This window comes from Crinia signifera, chromosome 19 (assembly GCF_055691185.1).
Source record: "Crinia signifera chromosome 19, ASM5569118v1, whole genome shotgun sequence".
Lineage (NCBI taxonomy): Eukaryota > Metazoa > Chordata > Amphibia > Anura > Myobatrachidae > Crinia > Crinia signifera.
Window position 1 is genome coordinate 138,379,261 of NC_139226.1, and position 21,033 is coordinate 138,400,293.

The following is a 21,033-nucleotide window of genomic DNA, read 5'->3' on the forward strand; positions in this document are numbered from 1 at the left end:
GGAAAAGTGGTTTTTCGGAACGTTGTATACAATAACATGTATGTCTAACTCTGGGAAAGAGTCACACGGAGGCGGCTTACATTGTTATATTATACAGTAGATGCATGTGTACAAGGAGAGGCAACCATGTCGTACCCTAGTGATGCCACATTAGGCCACAAGGTCATGGAAATTGGTAGGCACGTGTGAATGAGCTGGAAGATAACATACCTGCGGGATGATGCCGGCCTGCGTCTCTTCTTGTTTACCCATCATAGTATAGGACTTGCCTGCTCCCGTCTGCCCGTAGGCGAAGATACAAACGTTGTAGCCCTCGAAGGCATGTTCCAGCATCTCCTTCCCGATGTCATTGTACACGCGGTTCTGGGATGCGAAGGAGGGATCGTCTGGCTGCAGAACACAGGAAGGCAGATCATGTATGTAACCAGCAAACATGGAAACGGTCAGAAGCAGCGTTGGGAAAAAACTATTTTTATTTATAAAAAAAAAAAAAGCAGCTTATTCTGTTTAAACCAATTTTTTCATTCATGGTTTATACTAGAATCCGGCTTCTTATATTGATACTGTGACGCATCGCTATGTACTAGAAGCCCCGATCAAACATGGTTTATACTGGAACCCTGCTTCTTATATTGATACTGTGACACATTGCTATGTACTAGAAGCCCCGATCAAACATGGTTTATACTGGAATCCGGCTTCTTATATTGATACTGTGACGCATCGCTATGTATTAAAAGCCCCGATCAAACATGGTTTATACTGGAATCCGGCTTCATATATGGATACTGTGACGCATCGCTATGTACTAGAAGCCCCGATCAAACATGGTTTATACTGGAACCCTGCTTCTTATATTGATACTGTGACACATTGCTATGTACTAGAAGCCCCGATCAAACATGGTTTATACTGGAATCCGGCTTCTTATATTGATACTGTGACGCATCGCTATGTATTAAAAGCCCTGATCAAACATGGTTTATACTGGAATCCGGCTTCATATATGGATACTGTGACGCATCGCTATGTACTAGAAGCCCCAATCAAACATGGTTTATACTGGAATCCGGCTTCTTATATTGATACTGTGACGCATCGCTATGTACTAGAAGCCCCGATCAAACATGGTTTATACTGGAATCCGGCTTCTTATATAGATACTGTGACGCATCGCTATGTACTAGAAGCCCCGATCAAACATGGTTTATACTGGAACCCTGCTTCTTATATTGATACTGTGACACATCGCTATGTACTAGAAGCCCCGATCAAACATGGTTTATACTGGAATCCGGCTTCTTATATTGATACTGTGACGCATCGCTATGTACTAGAAGCCCCAATCAAACATGGTTTATACTGGAATCCGGCTTCTTATATTGATACTGTGACGCATCGCTATGTACTAGAAGCCCCGATCAAACATGGTTTATACTGGAATCCTGCTTCCTATATTGATACTGTGACACATCGCTATGTACTAGAAGCCCCGATCAAACATGGTTTATACTGGAATCCTGCTTCTTATATTGATACTGTGACGCATCGCTATGTGCTAGAAGCCCCGATCAAACATGGTTTATACTGAAATCCTGCTTCTTATATTGATACTGTGACGCATCGCTATGTGCTAGAAGCCCTGATCAAACATGGTTTCTACTGGAATCCTGCTTCTTATATTGATACTGTGACGCATCGCTATGTATTAGAAGCCGGATCAAACATGGTTTATACTGGAATCCGGCTTCTTATATTGATACTGTGACGCATCGCTATGTACTAGAAGCCCCGATCAAACATGGTTTATACTGGAATCCTGCTTCCTATATTGATACTGTGACGCATCGCTATGTACTAGAAGCCCCGATCAAACATGGTTTATACTGGAATCCTGCTTCCTATATTGATACTGTGACGCATCGCTATGTACTAGAAGCCCCGATCAAACATGGTTTATACTGGAATCCTGCTTCCTATATTGATACTGTGACGCATCGCTATGTACTAGAAGCCCCAATCAAACATGGTTTATACTGGAATCCTGCTTCCTATATTGATACTGTGACGCATCGCTATGTACTAGAAGCCGGATCAAACATGTTTTATACTGGAATCCTGCTTCCTATAGTGATACTGTGACACATCGCTATGTACTAGAAGCCCCGATCAAACATGGTTTATACTGGAATCCTGCTTCCTATATTGATACTGTGACGCATCGCTATGTACTAGAAGCCGGATCAAACATGTTTTATACTGGAATCCTGCTTCCTATAGTGATACTGTGACACATCGCTATGTACTAGAAGCCCCGATCAAACATGGTTTATACTGGAATCCTGCTTCCTATAGTGATACTGTGACACATCGCTATGTACTAGAAGCCCTGATCAAACATGGTTTATACTAGAATCCGGCTTCTTATATTGATACTGTGACACATCGCTATGTACTAGAAGCCCCGATCAAACATGGTTTCTACTCTCTAACATTACCAGAGTTATTCGGCTTTGATGCAATTTGTTTTACATCTTTGATTAAAACATATTATTCTTATGATATCGGACTATGAAATGAAATACACATGAAGGAGACGGAACCTGTGTTGTCTGTGTGTATTGTCTCTTAGGATTGAGAATGTTAGTTGTGGTTTTCTCCTGTCCAATAGGATTGTTAGGGGCGAAGTTAGCAGATATTAGGCAGATTTCATAGCGCTCTGATCAAATCCCCCCTCTTTATATCACTGTTGTGTGTGGATCTACTGCACTCAAATGAAGACCACAAGCAACAAGAGCGTGGAATGATCCCCATATTGTGTACTAAGCAGCCAACCCTGGTCAGAAGCAAAATTACTTTACCAATATGTGTGTACAGATTCTTTAACCAATTCTTTTACCCTGACTTGGGTAAAAACCTCCTTTTATTGCCAAAAGCTCCTTTGAAGAGTAACAATTACATTGCGGAGTCTCCCTTGGGATATTATTAACCAGACACGGCTTTTCGGCAGATTATAGAAGAGCTCTTGTCCACGAGGTGCAGTATACTCTGGGTGCAATACTTGCCTATCTGGAATACTGTGACTTGTTGGAAGGTAATGCTACACGTAGCGGTCTTACACTGACACTACCGATACACAGCACACTGGCAGCTATTGGGCACTTACCGAGGTGTGGGACCAGTACGAGTAGTCAAAGCTGAAGCTTTTAGCTGGTTCCTTGGGATTTTTTGGATTGAGAATACCTAGAAGAAGAGGAGAAGGTGTCATTAGAAGTAGAACAACCGTCCCTGCCGGCCATTGTAATTACTAACAAGTAATTAGGTTTCGGGTTGTCCTATGCACAGCTCACACATACTGGGAGGATGCCAGGACTTTACTACAAGCGTTACTGTAATGAGGGTAAAATACAGCAAACATCAGGGGGATCATCTTCACGGTACCAACCCCTGTACAGCGGGAGGGGCATCAGTGATCCCTACATAGGAACCAGTCAGCCTGTACAGTGAGAGAGGCGTCTGTGATCCCTACAGAGGAACCAGTCACCCTGTACAGTGGGAGGAGGGGCGTCTGATCCCTACAGAGGAACCAGTCGCCCTGTACAGTGGGAGGGGCATCAGTGATCCCTACAGTGGAACCAGTCAGCCTGTACAGCGGGAGGGGCGTCTGTGATCCCTACAGAGGAACCAGTCACCCTGTACAGTAGGAGGGGCGTCTGTGATTCCTACATACAGTAGGAACCAGTCACCCTGTACAGTGAGAGAGGCGTCTGTGATCCCTACAGAGGAACCAGTCCCCCTGTACAGTGAGAGAGGCGTCTGTGATCCCTACAGAGGAACCAGTCCCCCTGTACAGTGAGAGAGGCGTCTGTGATCCCTACAGAGGAACCAGTCACCCTGTACAGTGGGAGGAGGGGCGTATGTGATCCCTACAGTGGAACCAGTCAGCCTGCACAGCGGGAGGGGCGCCTGTGATCCCTACAGTGGAACCAGTCACCTTGTACAGTGAGAGAGGTGTCTGTGATCCTACAGAGGAACCAGTCAGCCTGTACAGCGGGAGGAGCGTCTGTGATCCCTACATAGGAACCAGTCAGCTTGTACAGCGGGAGGGGTGCCTGTGATCCCTACAGTGGAACCAGTCACCTTGTACAGTGAGAGAGGCGTCTGTGATCCCTACATACAGTAGGAACCAATCACCCTGTACAGCGGGACGGACGCCTGTGATCCCTACAGAGGAACCAGTCACCCTGTACAGTGAGAGGTCGTCTGTGATCCCTACAGAGGTAGAAGTATACCGCATGTACGTAAGGCTTATGTTCCGTGTCTGTCACAGGGAGAGGAGGAAGGCAGGACAGGTAAGGCTGGGATCAGGCGGACAGTCAGCCCGCACCCTCCAGCAGTGCTAAGCTTCCTAGCAGATGTAGTGTCCTTGTGAGTCTCCGTTCCACCAGAAATAGCCGGACCTGCAGCACTATTTCAGACTCTGCCCTTTTACGTTTCCCGTGGGTGACAGAACATAAAGCAGAAGTACGGTATTATAGGAACGCTGACAGTGACATTCTCTGAGACCCCGGACACGAGAAAAGCGTTTAATGTCGGTATCAATACAAGATTGGAATAAAATGTTCTATTAAAGATTTATTATTTGTATCTTATTGGATTCCTTAATGTATTCCTAAATCCACTATAAAGCACTGGTGGACACTGACCGGCACAGTGCCGTGGGCTGCCGGTCACCGCAGTCACCGAGATCTCCATGGCTTTATAGGTGACATTGTTCCGTTATAACATATGCAGCCAATTCAGTTCTAAGAAGCCACAAAATGAGATGCAAGCCTCAGACAGACTCCGTACTGGATTATACCAGCGGCATTTATAATGCGGACACCCACTAAGGGATGCCAGATTAACCCTGTAATACAACTCAAACGCTGAATTACACTGGGTCTGTGGCCTGACTACCACTGCAAAAAGCATGATGGGGTAATCTACAGACTCTTACAGATGGACACAGTGGAGGAGGTGACTGTAAGGCATTAGAGAGGCTGGACACAGGGAGGAAGTGATTGTATGGCATTAGAGAGGCTGAGCACAGGGGTGGAGGTAACCGTATGGCATTAGAGAGGCTGAGCACAGGGGAGGAGGTGAACGTATGTCATTAGAGAGGCTGGACACAGGGGAGGTGGTGACCTTATGGCATTAAAGAGGCCGGGAACAGCGGAGGTGGTGAACGTATGGCATTAGAGAGGCCGGGAACAGGGGTGGAGGTGACCGGTTGGCATTAGAGAGGCCAGGAACAAAGGAAAAGGTGATAATATGTCATTAGAAATGCCGGACAAAGGGGAGTAGGTGATTGTATGGCAAAAGAGAGGCCGGGAACAGGGGAGGAGGTGAATGTACAGCATTAGAGAGGCCGAGAACAAGGGAGGAGGTGAACCGATGGCATTAGAGAGGCCAGAAACAAGGGAGGAGATGAACATAAGGCATTAGAGAGGCTGGACACAAGGGAGGAGGTGAACGTATGGCATTAGAGAGGCTGTCCACAGGGGAGGAGATGATTGTATGGCATTAGAGAGGCTGGACACAGGGAGGAGGTGATTGTATGGCATTAGAGAGGCTGGACACAGGAGAGGAGGTGATTGTATGGCATTAGAGAGGCTGGACACAGGGAGGAGGTGAACATATGGTATTAGAGAGGCTGGACACAGGGGAGGAGGTGATTTTATGGCATTAGAGGTGCTGTACACAGGGGAGGAGGTGATTGTATGGCATTAGAGGCGCTGGACACAGGGGAGGAGGTGATTGTATGGCATTAGAGGCGCTGGACACAGGGGAGGAGGTGATTGTATGGCATTAGAGGCGCTGTACACAGGGGAGTAGGTGATTTTATGGCATTAGAGGTGCTGTACACAGGGGAGGAGGTGAACATATGGCATTGGAGAGGCTGGACACAGGGGAGGAGGTGACTGTATGGCATTGTAGAGGCTGTACACAGGGGAGGAGGTGACTGTATGGCATTGGAGAGGCTGGACACAGGGGAGGAGGTGAACATATGGCATTGGAGAGGCTGTACACCGGGGAGGAGGTGACTGTATGGCATTGGAGAGGCCATAGTTTGTCAATCACTACATTACACTGATAATGGTACTGTGCAGCATACAACAGAGCAAGGAAAGAAAACTAAAAAACAGATAAGGTACACTAATTAACCCTTTTGTATCAAGGGTGACTATGATGACAGAGGTTATATAATACACATACACGCCCACTCCGCTCATAAAAACCAAGCACGTTTATAATGGTTTCAAATGTACGTTAAAGTGTTAGCTCTGCTGTTGAGGGAATGGCTATGCCTGACTGTGTAGCACTGCATAATACGAGAGGATAATGACAATGTAATCTCCGTTTTCCTGTTCCCGCCAGCTTACTGCACACAAGGAGCCAACACTTCTGGTTACCAGCTTTATATACAGTTAACTATAGAACATCAATGAGTCTCAACTATGATATAAGAAACAAAGATCACAGCGTGGGATCCGTTGTATGAAGTCCAGTGTAGTTACACTAATGACAGCACCAACTTAAATCAATGAGTCCTGTAAAGGGGGGATTATATGTCTGGCGCAAACATATTCGTGGTGGATTAATTTTAAGTTACAGGAAAGTGCCGCTGGGTGTGATGAGATGGAAATGCTTTATAAGCATTAAGCGGTGCCGACGTCCTGGCTTCCACAAGGAACGGGACCTTCCAAACGGTGTTGCCTATAGCAACAGGCCAGGTGATCACCTAGGCCCCACCTACAATGCCACAGCCATTTGCGGTGCTGGGTGTATTCATATAGAATAGTTTAACATCTTTATTTGAGACCCCCACAGGTCAGTTCCCCACAAACCGTAATCCAGCGCTGAATAACAACCGAATAATCGGTATCACTTTCTAACATAATAATAATAATAATAATACAGAGCTATCATCTGATTGGTCAACAACACTGCCACAATCTTTAGCTGCAGATCTGCAGTGGTTTGTGTGTAGTCCTCATTCCCCTTATTAATAATGAATGTAAATGCGGCACTGAGCTGAGAGGCTATGGGCTGGCCCGGGAGCCGCGCTGTACGCTATGGGCTGGCCCGGGAGCCGCGCTGTACGCTATGGGCTGGCCCGGGAGCCGCGCTGTACGCTATGGACTGGCCCGGGAGCCGCGCTGTACGCTATGGGCTGGCCCGGGAGCCGCGCTGTACGCTATGGGCTGGCCCGGGAGCCGCGCTGTACGCTATGGGCTGGCCCGGGAGCCGCGCTGTACGCTATGGGCTGGCCCGGGAGCCGCGCTGTACGCTATGGGCTGGCCCGGGAGCCGCGCTGTACGCTATGGGCTGGCCCGGGAGCCGCGCTGTACGCTATGGGCTGGCCCGGGAGCCGCGCTGTACGCTATGGGCTGGCCCGGGAGCCGCGCTGTACGCTATGGGCTGGCCCGGGAGCCGCGCTGTACGCTATGGGCTGGCCCGGGAGCCGCGCTGTACGCTATGGGCTGGCCCGGGAGCCGCGCTGTACGCTATGGGCTGGCCCGGGAGCCGCGCTGTACGCTATGGACTGGCCCGGGAGCCGCGCTGTGCGCTATGGACTGGCCCGGGAGCCGCGCTGTGCGCTATGGACTGGGCCGGGAGCCGCGCTGTGCGCTATGGACTGGGCCGGGAGCCGCGCTGTACGCTATGGACTGGCCCGGGAGCCGCGCTGTACGCTATGGACTGGGCCGGGAGCCGCGCTGTACGCTATGGACTGGCCCGGGAGCCGCGCTGTACGCTATGGACTGGCCCGGGAGCCGCGCTGTACGCTATGGACTGGCCCGGGAGCCGCGCTGTACGCTATGGACTGGCCCGGGAGCCGCGCATTGCGCTATGGACTGGCCCGTGAGCCGCGCTGTACGCTATGGACTGGCCCGGGAGCCGCGCTGTACGCTATGGACTGGCCCGGGAGCCGCGCTGTACGCTATGGACTGGCCCGGGAGCCGCGCTGTATGCTATGGACTGGCCCGGGAGCCGCGCTGTACGCTATGGACTGGCCCGGGAGCCGCGCTTTGCGCTATGGACTGGCCCGGGAGCCGCGCTTTGCGCTATGGACTGGCCCAGGAGCCGCGCTGTACGCTATGGACTGGCCCGGGAGCCGCGCTGTACGCTATGGAGTGGCCCGGGAGCCGCGCTTTGCGCTATGGGCTGGCCCGGGAGCCGCGCTGTACGCTATGGGCTGGCCCGGGAGCCGCGCTGTACGCTATGGACTGGCCCGGGAGCCGCGCTGTACGCTATGGACTGGCCCGGGAGCCGCGCTGTACGCTATGGACTGGCCCGGGAGCCGCGCTGTACGCTATGGACTGGCCCGGGAGCCGCGCTGTACGCTATGGAATGGCCCGGGAGCCGCGCTGTACGCTATGGACTGGCCCGGGAGCCGCGCTGTACATCACAGATTACTGATGTATCGGCTCCGCACAGTCCCTGTCACCACATTATACTGCCATACGCAGAGCAGGCCGTAGGCTCTGGTACATAAAGAGCAGAGATTAAGGCTTCAGCCGGGTGTGGATCATTTGGTCTACAACAACTAGGTCGACAAGCATTGGGTCGACACCACTAGGTTGACATGCAGCAAGGTAGACATGGGTTAGGTCGACGGGGTCATTAGGTCGACACAAGAATTAGGTCGACCTGGACAAGGTCGACAGTCAAAATGTCGACATGGGGTTTTTCACAGTTTTTTTTACCCGAATGTCGACACTGTCTACATGGACACAGTTTGAAGTGCACCGCATCCCCTCGCTTGCTGCGCTCGGCACACTATTTTATTCTCCCACCATGCCCGAGTGGATGGTAGGGCATGAAATACCGCCCGTCGGCACATGTCGGCTCAAATAACAGTGAAAAAACTCACGTCGACATTGCCCATGTCGACATAATGCTTGTGTCGACCTAAAACCTTGTCGACCTTGTTGCATCTCGACCTAGTTCTTGTAGACCAAGTGACTGTATCCCCTTCAGCCTATGTGGTTCCTAAAATAGAACAAAAGCCGGCAATAGTCCGATGACATGTGCACAGTGTATGCGGGCACAGGCACCAGCAGCAACAGACTCATTATGTAATGAAGTACTAAGTAGTGATTGCAACCTACCTTATACTTACCGTGACAACTGTATGCAGTGACCTACAGATAAGTAGGCCAAAATGACCCCCGACGTAGGTAAATATGGTGAATTGCATGGGTAAAAATAGACCCCAGGCCTCTGTATAGAGGCACAACCCAGCCACACAGTATCCAGGCAACATCCCCCTCCCTGAGGGGAGATGGCGGCAGCTGCAAAGCCAGGGATAGAGGAGATTATGGATAACGGTGACTCAGAGGGAACATTGTGTTTCTAGGAGAGACGCGGACACACTGCCTTACGCTTTCCAGTGACTCATTCACAACATCAGTGACTCCGCAGGATAATGGCCGACTCACTGGCTGCCGGGTCTACATACGCAGACTTATTCACTGAAGTGCTATGAGCCACTATGGAGAATATTAATGAACAATGACGGATAGAAACCAGCAGGGGCAACATGCACCGGGTGTGCTACATTTGCCCGACAGTCGGGATTCCGACAGTCATTAGTCAGACGTCGGAATCCCGACTGCACAGCGTGGGGAGTGCAATGAAGCCCCTTGCGGGCTCGCTGTGCTCACCACGATGCACTCACCACGCTGCGCTCGCCACCTATTTTATTCTCCCTCTATGGGGGTCGTGGACCCCCACGAGGGAGCAGTCGGGAATCCGACGTCGGAGTAATGACTGTCGGAATCCCGACTGTCGGGGAGCCTTCCGGCACCCCATGCACCCACAGTAAGCATTAAAACATATCTGCAATCGCGGACATGGCGGCTAGTTCTCACACATGGCCTCCATCGTCGGGGCTATGGTAACATCCATGTTTTCCGCATGGATCGCATATTTACGCTGAAACACACTGTAAGGGACTCAGCAAAGGCACCTTGGTACGTGCGTGGTGAAACCGAGATTATGCAGGTTGCCAGTAATGAAATGCTCAAATATAGGCATCACATACATCTCTGAATCAGACCCAGAGACCGTTACTTAAGTATATGCCTCAATGATGTCATTAGCCATTTAGGGATTAACAGTCTGCAGCTACATAGATATGGCGGCCTTCACTCTGCCTCAGTGATGTCACAAGTTCCCACGGTAATGGTTCAGACTACAAAATGGCAGCCTCAACTGTGCACAGGGCATGGCCACACGTAAATACATGGAAACATATGTTCTAGGTATAAAAAGCAGACTTTATTTTATTTTTGTTATATATAAATATCCAGATAATCCTTCATTTAAGCGTGCATAAAACAGATCATTTCCCCAAATCACTATCTCCTTTCAAAGTCTCTGGAGGGCAAATAAACTAGGCTGCCAGACCAGTCTGTACCCGCACAGCCCTGTCATGTGACGGCGGGAGAGCTGGGAAACGTCACAGTACAGACAGCTCAGAGTGGTGTACCACAGGCTTTAGGTTGTCAATGACACAAGAAAAATGTTGACATGAGTGTGGCACCTGTTAGTCTTTTCACGTGTTGACCTAGTGCATGACAAACGGTCGTCAATGTCGACCTATTGACAGTCTACTTAGACATTGTCTGTCAGGTAATCCACATCCGTGTCATGTACCTGTGGTTGCCGTGGTAGTTCAGACACATAATGCAATCATAGCAGCCTGAAGAAATATAAAGCATTCTTCTATTAGTCGGCTGCGCTCACATCTGCTCTCCATGGGATTGCTGCTATAAAAAACACAGAACTTACATTAATCTAACCCTTTATGCGCCAGTTTTATCAACGAGAATAAGTCTTTCTTGTATGCCATGATTAGCTGCCGGCAGCACTTGTTACCAAGGACAACAGCGCCGGTATATTTATCTACCCCGTGGCACGGTGCCAGGATGAAAACGGGGATGTGGAAGGAGGTTGCATCCGCCGGTGTCCGCTCCAGCAGATTCCTCATTTGTTGAGCTATAATTAAAAGCTTTGTTTGGAAACTAAAGCCTGCGACTGTCTTCTATCTGCCACCTCAGCTGTAATCAAACGCTCAGCAGCGGAGAGGAGGGCCGTACGGAAGCCACCAACTCCAGACGCATTTATTAATGGCCTGATTCCCTCCCGCAGACCGCCCGTTAACCCTCTCAGAGCTGGTGCCAAGGCATGGTGAGAGATCAGATCCAGCATTGTTCGGTAACCGGGGTGGGTTGCTCTGAGGAAGTTGCGTCAGCCATGATGGAGGCCGGATTCCTGCAGACATGCTCGGGCGCTGTGACCTGCCAATACCGCTCTGTGGGAAATAAGAGCTGCACAAATCAGCAAGAGACGGGTCGATTGGTTTTCCTATAGGTCACCTCTGCTGGAGGAAGGCGGAAGACGCTCTGACATTTCTCCTTTACAGGTACAGATCGGTCAGCATTAGGCGCGATATACCCAACAAGGGGACGGCCATACTGAAAGCCGCCATTTATGTACAGTCTGAGGAGACGTTTCCTGTTCTATATGATACGTCCATACCAGGAATGTCTCTGTGCCCAAATGTCGGCGACAGAGACTGAGGCGCACCAGATCACCACCAGGAAAGCATTTGTTTTTGAACATTCCAGTGGTTGTAACTATAGGAACACGATTTTAATCTGTGACGTAATCTATACCTCACTGCAGCACAGAGGAAGCAGCCATTTTGTGAACTAAGGTGTCACTGAGGTACTTCATGTCTCAGTGACGGTACATCGGCTAGTGTGTTCCTAGAAGGAGGATAATCTAATTCTATTATAACAGGACGCTGGAGAGGCCGATTACAACCAATGACATCACCGCTCACAAATTATATAAGGTATAATGCAGGCATGTCCAACGTTGGCCCTCCAGATGTTGTGAAACTACACATCCCAGGATGCTTTGTAATAGTTTTAGCATTCTCTAATAGCAAAACTGTGGCAAAGCATGCTGGGATGTGTAGTTTCACAACATCTGGAGGGCCAACGTTGGACATGCCTGGTATAATGTATGACAGTATTGTAGAGATTTACATACCACTAACAGTGTACTATATACAGGAAAAGGACACCACACACACGCCATAATACATATGTATAGATAGATGTTCTCCTTATCCTGTATATATTCTTTAGTGGTATGTAAATCTCTACAATATGGTCATACAATATACCTTATATAATGTGAGTGGTGATGTCATTGGTTATAATCGGAAAGCAATGACAGTGTTCCATTATCACCATAGTAACATGACTCATCCACTAAGAAGACTAGTATAATGCACTGACAGGAGATTAATGGTGAACCCTGACACCGCGCACGGCTTCAGGTCTCTGAGGATGGAATCAGCAGGGAAATAAATCTGTGCAAAACACAACTCTACACAGCCTGCATATAACAGCCGGACACTGGCACTGATAGTATAATACTGCGCATGGCTGCTCCCACCCTATGGAATGTCCTTCCACGCACAATAATCTCCACTAGTCTCCAAACGTTCCCTGAAAACTCACCTCTTCAGGCAAGCCTATCATATTTATATACCACACACATAACCCTCTGAGGCACCTATGTATTATATAGCTCCCCTTCTGGACTTGTAACTTGGTGGGACTGCTATGCTATTACTGGTGCCTGTCCTTGTGTTTCCCTCCTACGTCCCTATAGATTGTAAGCTTGCAGCAGGGCCCTCCTACCTCCAAGTCTGTCTACCTCAGTGTAATACCGCGCAGTGTGTACTATGCCGCCTACCTCTGCTTGGGTGTGGTATGATTCACCGACAGTCGGGATCCCGACAGTCATTATCCCGACTGCCTGGTCTCAAACAGCGTGGCCAGCGCAAAATAGCCCCTTGCGGGCACGGACCCCCCACGAGGGAAAATAGCCGACGGCCGTCGGGAACCCGTCCGTCAGTGTTTTAACAGTCAGTATCCCAACATCGAGTTAATGACTGTCTACTATTGTAAAGCGCAACGGAATCTGTTGCGCTATATAAGAAACTGTAAATAAATAAATTCAATAAATAAATGTACCCACACTACAGTCAGAGGGTGCTGCTAGCCACTGCAGGAATCCTCTACAGCCAGATGGTGCTGCTAGCCACTGCAGGAATCCTCTACAGCCAGATGGCGCTGCTAGCCATTGCAGGAATACACCGCACATATACCCCGCTACAGCCAGATGGCGCTGCTAGCCGCTGCAATTCTACACCGCGCATATACCCACATGACAGCCAGATGGTGCTGCTAGCCACTGCAGGAATCCACTAAGCATATACCCACACTACAGCCAGATGGTGCTGCTAGCCACTGCAGGAATCCACTATGCATATACCCACACTACAGCCAGGTGGCGCTGCTAGCCATTGCAGGAATACACCGCACATATACCCACGCTACGGCCAGATGGCGCTGCTAGCCGCTGCAATTCTACACCACGCATATACCCACACGACAGCCAGATCGCGCTGCTAGCCGCTGCAATTCTACACCGCGCATATACAGTACCCACACTATAGCCAAATGGTACTGCTAGCCACTGCAGGAATCCACTACGCATATACCCACACTACAGCCAGATGGCGCTGCTAGCCATTGCAGGAATACACCGCACATATACCCATGCTACAGCCAGATGGCGCTGCTAGCTGCTGCAATTCTACACCGCGCATATACCCACATGGCAGCCAGATGGAGCTGCTAGCCGCTGCAATTCTACACCGCGCATATACCCACACGACAGCCAGATGGCGCTAGCCGCTGCAGGTATACACCGCGCATATACCCACACGACAGCCATATGGCGCTGCTAGCCATTGCAGGAATCCACCGCACATAAACCCACGCTACAGCCAGATGGCACTGCTAGCCATTGCAGGAATCCACCGCACATAAACCCACGTTACAGCCAGATGGCGCTGCTAGCCATTGCAGGAATCCACCGCACATAAACCCACGCTACAGCCAGATGGCGCTGCTAGCCGCCGCAGGTATACCCACACGACAGCCAGATGGCGCTACTAGCCACAGCAGGGATACACCGCAGCCAGATGGTGCTGCTCGCCGCTGCAGGAATCTACCATGCATATACCCACACTACAGCCAGATGGCGCTGCTAGTCGCCACAGGAATACACCGCGCATATACCCACACTACAGACAGATGGCGCTGCTAGCCTCTGCAGGGTTACACTGTGCAGGTACCCACACTACAGCCAGATGGCGCTGCTAGCTGCCGCAGGGATATGCTGCGCATATTATACATTGTACTAGAGCCATGGTTCCTCAATCCTGTGCTATACCTATTCACTCTGCATGCTTTATGCCCACTGGGTGTGTTGTGGCATGGGCCACAGTGCAGGGCTGTTAAGGGTCAATGGTGCAGGTGGAGGGGGGAGAGGAGTACTCTCTACCTGCTGCCTCATGTCCTGACCCTCCCTGCCATGCTCACTTCTTGCCTCAGGTCTTATTACCTGCACCTCATGTCACCTGTCTGTGTCCCCTTCCTTCTACATTGTAAGCTCCTTAGAGCAGGGCCCTCTGCCCTCCGGTTCTCACAGCACCTTTCTTGCATTTTAATTACAGCTCTCTTACTCACCTACCATCTATACCCGCATCTCTTCTCACTAACTTCCCTATATCTCAGCTCACACTCACCCACCATCTATACCCGCATCTCTTCTCACTCGCTTCCCTACATCTCAGCTCTCTTACTCACCTACCATCTATACCTGCATCTCTTCTCACTCACTTCCCTATATCTCAGCTCTCTTACTCCCCTACTATCTATACCTGCATCTCTTCTCACTCACTTCCCTACATCTCAGCTCTCTTACTCACCTACCATCTATACCCGCATCTCTTCTCACTCACTTCCCTACATCTCAGCTCTCTTACTCACCTACCATCTATACCTGCATCTCTTCTCACTCACTTCCCTACATCTCAGCTCTCTTACTCACCTACCATCTATACCTGCATCTCTTCTCACTCACTTCCCTACATCTCAGCTCTCTTACTCACCTACCATCTATACCTGCATCTCTTCTCACTCACTTCCCTACATCTCAGCTCTCTTACTCACCTACCATCTATACCCGCATCTCTTCTCACTCACTTCCCTACATCTCATCTCTCTTACTCACCTACCATCTATACCTGCATCTCTTCTCACTCACTTCCCTACATCTCAGCTCTCTTACTCACCTACCATCTATACCTGCATCTCTTCTCACTCACTTCCCTACATCTCAGCTCTCTTACTCACCTACCATCTATACCCGCATCTCTTCTCACTCACTTCCCTACATCTCAGCTCTCTTACTCACCTACCATCTATACCAGCATCTCTTCTCACTCACTTCCCTACATCTCAGCTCTCTTACTCACCTACCATCTATACCCGCATCTCTTCTCACTCGCTTCCCTACATCTCAGCTCTCTTACTCACCTACCATCTATACCCGCATCTCTTCTCACTCGCTTCCCTACATCTCAGCTCTCTTACTCACCTACCATCTATACCCGCATCTCTTCTCACTCACTTCCCTACATCTCAGCTCTCTTACTCACCTACCATCTATACCCGCATCTCTTCTCACTCACTTCCCTACATCTCAGCTCTCTTACTCACCTACCATCTATACCTGCATCTCTTCTCACTCACTTCCCTACATCTCAGCTCTCTTACTCACCTACCATCTATACCTGCATCTCTTCTCACTCACTTCCCTATATCTCCGCTCTCTTACTCACCTACAATCTATACCCGCATCTCTTCTCACTCACTTCCCTACATCTCAGCTCTTACTCACCTACCATCTATACCCGCATCTCTTCTCACTCACTTCCCTACATCTCAGCTCTCTTACTCACCTACCATCTATACCCGCATCTCTTCTCACTCACTTCCCTATATCTCAGCTCTCTTACTCACCTACCATCTATACCTGCATCTCTTCTCACTCACCTCCCTACATCTCAGCTCTCTTACTCACCTACCATCTATACCTGCATCTCTTCTCACTCACTTCCCTATATCTCAGCTCTCTTACTCACCTACCATCTATACCCACATCTATTCTCACTCACCTCCCTACATCTCAGCTCTCTTACTCACCTACCATCTATACCCGCATCTCTTCTCACTCACTTCCCTATATCTCAGCTCTCTTACTCACCTACAATCTATACCTGCATCTCTTCTCACTCACCTCCCTACATCTCAGCTCTCTTACTCACCTACCATCTATACCTGCATCTCTTCTCACTCACTTCCCTATATCTCAGCTCTCTTACTCACCTACCATCTATACCTGCATCTCTTCTCACTCGCTTCCCTACATCTCAGCTCTTACTCACCTACCATCTATACCTGCATCTCTTCTCACTCACTTCCCTATATCTCAGCTCACACTCACCTACCATCTATACCAGCATCTCTTCTCACTCACTTCCCTATATCTCAGCTCACACTCACCTACCATCTATACCTGCATCTCTTCTCACTCACTTCCCTATATCTCAGCTCTCTTACTCACCTACCATCTATACCTGCATCTCTTCTCACTCACTTCCCTATATCTCAGCTCTCTTACTCACCTACCATCTATACCTGCATCTCTTCTCACTCACTTCCCTATATCTCAGCTCTCTTACTCACCTACCATCTATACCTGCATCTCTTCTCACTCGCTTCCCTACATCTCAGCTCTTACTCACCTACCATCTATACCTGCATCTCTTCTCACTCACTTCCCTATATCTCAGCTCACACTCACCTACCATCTATACCAGCATCTCTTCTCACTCACTTCCCTATATCTCAGCTCACACTCACCTACCATCTATACCTGCATCTCTTCTCACTCACTTCCCTATATCTCAGCTCTCTTACTCACCTGCCATCTATACCTGCATCTCTTCTCACTCACTTCCCTATATCTCAGCTCTCTTACTCACCTACAATCTATACCTGCATCTCTTCTCACTCGCTTCCCTACATCTCAGCTCTCTTACTCACCTACCATCTATACCTGCATCTCTTCTCACTCACTTCCCTATATCTCAGCTCACACTCACCTACCATCTATACCTGCATCTCTTCTCACTCGCTTCCCTACATCTCAGCTCTCTTACTCACCTACCATCTATACCCGCATCTCTTCTCACTCTCTTCCCAACATCTCAGCTCTCTTACTCACCTACCATCTATACCCGCATCTCTTCTCACTCACTTCCCTACATCTCAGCTCTCTTACTCACCTACCATCTATACCTGCATCTCTTCTCACTCACTTCCCTACATCTCAGCTCTCTTACTCACCTACCATCTATACCTGCATCTCTTCTCACTCACCTCCCTACATCTCAGCTCTCTTGCTTACCTACCATCTATACCCGCATCTCTTCTCACTCACTTCCCTATATCTAAGCTCTCTTACTCACCTACAATCTATACCCACATCTCTTCTCACTCACTTCCCTATATCTCAGCTCTCTTACTCACCTACCATCTATACCTGCATCTCTTCTCACTCACTTCTCTACATCTCAGCTCTCTTACTCACCTACCATCTGTACCTGCATCTCTTCTCACTCACTTCCCTACATCTCAGCTCTCTTACTCACCTGCCATCTATACCCGCATCTCTTCTCACTCACTTCCTACATCTCAGCTCTCTTACTCACCTACCATCTATACCCGCATCTCTTCTCACTCACTTCCCTACATCTCAGCTCTCTTACTCACCTACAATCTATACCCGCATCTCTTCTCACTCACTTCCCTACATCTCAGCTCTCTTACTCACCTACCATCTATACCTGCATCTCTTCTCCCTCACTTCCCTACATCTCAGCTCTCTTACTCACCTACAATCTATACCCGCATCTCTTCTCACTCACTTCCCTACATCTCAGCTCTCTTACTCACCTACAATCTATACCCGCATCTCTTCTCCCTCACTTCCCTACATCTCAGCTCTCTTACTCACCTACAATCTATACCCGCATCTCTTCTCACTCACTTCCCTACATCTCAGCTCTCTTACTCACCTACCATCTATACCTGCATCTCTTCTCCCTCACTTCCCTACAGCTCAGCTCTCTTACTCACCTACCATCTATACCTGCATCTCTTCTCACTCACTTCCCTACAGCTCAGCTGTATTGTGTACCAAGATTTGTGCTGTTAATTGTGCTCTTTTTTTATTCTTCTGTCGCTGTTATGTACTAATGTGTTCTATACCACTTGTGGCGCCTTATAAATAAAAATATAATAATAATAATAATAATAATAATAAACTACGCATGTACCTACACTTCAGCCAGATGGCCTTAATAGCCGCTGCAGGTATACACCGCGCACCTGGAAATGGCGGCCATGCTCCTGCCTTAGCAGGCCGGGGACTACCATAGTTACGTGAACACATATTCCCACAATGCAATTGCAAATATTTTATTATATCATTTATAATATTTTGCTATATCATTTATAATATTTTGCAAATCGCAGAGATGGTTGGTGCTGGGCGGCGCCACACATGCGGCAAAAGGAGTTGCAGTTTTTCTTTTTTAGCAAAACTGCTGCAAAGCTGAATCTCAGTCCACATCTTAGTACATTGCCCCCTTAGTGGATTACATGACAGTACTAAGCAGATGGTTGGAGGGTCTCGCACAACCACACTGATGTCTTGCAATAACAGGACACGGAATATCTGGGGGGAGGGGAGCTGTGTAACTTCTGTGACAGAAAACAAGGCTAATGCCTGAAAAGCAGATTTAGGTCATAGGCACGGTGGAATCACATCCAAAAACTGCATCGAAGGGCGCTCCAGGCGATTTGTACACATTAACAGTAGTAATATCCCAAGCTCGCCATGCACACCCAGCAATCTGTGGCCTATGTGGCAATGACTGGGCCGTGCAGAACAACCGTGTAATGTGCACCAGACAATATGAAGAGCCACGCAGGCCTGGTGGGACAATACTACAGCAGTGCACACATGACACACTATATACTGCAGCTGCTGTGCTTCCCACTGACTGCGGCCTCTGGTCCTACTGGTATACCAGGGACTGCAATATCTGACAGCATGGAGGTACCTGACCCTCCCGTCAGTCTGTGTAGTGTGTATAGGTAACCATTGTATCATGGCCATGTGAAAGATACCCTTATAAGAGTTCATCACACACATCACAAGTTTGCCCTGTTTTTATCAAGAATCATCAGTATTTAAAGATACCTTTATGTGTTTAATCTCATCTGCCTTGCTGTGAGTTGGGGTACGCACAATTAACAGTTAAAGAAACCTTTATAAGATTATTGCATTACAAACTGATGTGAGTGTGGTACGCAACCAATTATCTGTGGGATCATATCAGAATTATTGTGATACCAGTCTGTACATACTAAACCATTGTGCTCTCCTTTCTATTTGCATTGTACCCCCTGCTGAGACTAATGTATCATACACCAGACATCACTCCAAGGAGGACATCTTTGTTAAGAGGACAGACGTTTGTGATCATATGTGTGGTTACTGCTAGTGTATGTCCAGTTCTAAACTTCTATTCTTTTGTTGACTGCGGAGGGTGGTGACCCTCAATGAGGTGTTGACGCATACCAGCTGCCGCGCCTGAGGGTGGTAATGCCAACCATTGTCCCCTAAGCCAATGGCCCGTCTGGGATACACTCTAAGTCTCTCAGGATATATATTAGTATCTCATGGAATCTACAGTATATGTTGTATAAATCGGAACATGTAGTATTAGGGCAGTATTCAATGTAAAATATTCTCCGTGCATGGCGAGAGATTTTTTCTCTCGCCATGCACTCTCCGTGTTCCGGAGCCTCCTGCTCCCCCTATTCAACGTGTTAAAGACTCGCCGCCACTCGCGGCGAGTCTTAACCCCTGCAGCGGACGAGCGTCCGCGGCAGGGAGCTGTCAGGGAGCCAGGGGACGTAGCAGCCAAGAGAGATTAAAGTCTCTCTTGGCTGCTGCAGGGGATATGGGGTGGGGAGCAGGGCTCCCCTGGACCCAGGCAGCACAGGCTGCCCCCCCTATAGCCAGCGGGGGACCCAGTATTCACTGTACCCGAACGTGCATCGGGTGCAGTGAATATATGAATATCTAATGAGCGGCTCGAGCGCTCCGGCCCCCTGCTGGCTGCACTGTGTAAAAAAAAAAAAAAAAAAAAAAAAAAAAAAAAAAAAAAAAATGTAAAAAAATATTTTTTTTTAAATTAAATATATATTCATGTGCTATAGGCACATGAATAAAAATAACATGGCCCTTCACAGAAAAAAAAAACTGATTTTTTGACAACAAAATTAAAAAAAACACCCTTTTAGTTTAAAAGTTCACATTCCTGCTCTCCATCAAAAGATGGAGAATTTCTACACGGAGAGAGACGGCGAGAATCACTTAGAAAGACGGAGAATATTTCACATTGAATAGGGTGGCTCGCCTTTGGAGAAAAAAAACCTCTCTCCACCGCGTGAAAAGCACAAACTCTCCAGAAATCACAGCGAATTTTTCTCATTGAATACTGCCCTTAGTCTATGTTTCCATATTGCCAGAATGCAAACACACAGAGCAAGGAGACAGAGTGCGCAGATGAATTTATAAAAGGAAAACATGAAAGTAGGTTATGAATGGCGCTGCTCTGTCATGCCCGATAATGTATGGCATCTATACAATGTCAGTCATGCGTGTAAGCACAATATTATCACAACAGGGGGTCTTTACATTTAAATACAAATGTGCTTTCTATACCTAAAGATGAAGCTTAATGTTGGTTTGCCCCACAATGTGGAAGCTGTTGCCCCCTGACTCCGGTGACTCCACATCTCCTCACATCTGGAAAAGGTTCTCTCTATATTTCCCTGGCTCCGCATCAAACCCCACCAGTCCCAGACTGCAGGTCCTTACCCTGCGCTCTCGGGCTGGGTGAGGTGGGTC

The 21,033-nt window shown here is 48.6% G+C and overlaps 1 protein-coding gene across 12 annotated transcripts in view; it reads right to left on the minus strand.

Moving 5' to 3' along the window:
- Positions 1-21,033, minus strand: part of KIF1B (kinesin family member 1B) — a 144,337-nt gene that overhangs the window by 90,759 nt on the left and 32,545 nt on the right. For all 12 annotated transcript variants that reach the window (XM_083163481.1, XM_083163479.1, XM_083163480.1 and 9 more), the window contains exons 4-5: positions 3,167-3,243; positions 211-390 (exon numbers count right to left, since the gene is read on the minus strand). In XM_083163481.1, the coding sequence (XP_083019607.1) occupies positions 211-390; positions 3,167-3,243 (257 nt within the window). The remainder of the gene's footprint in view (positions 1-210; positions 391-3,166; positions 3,244-21,033) is intronic.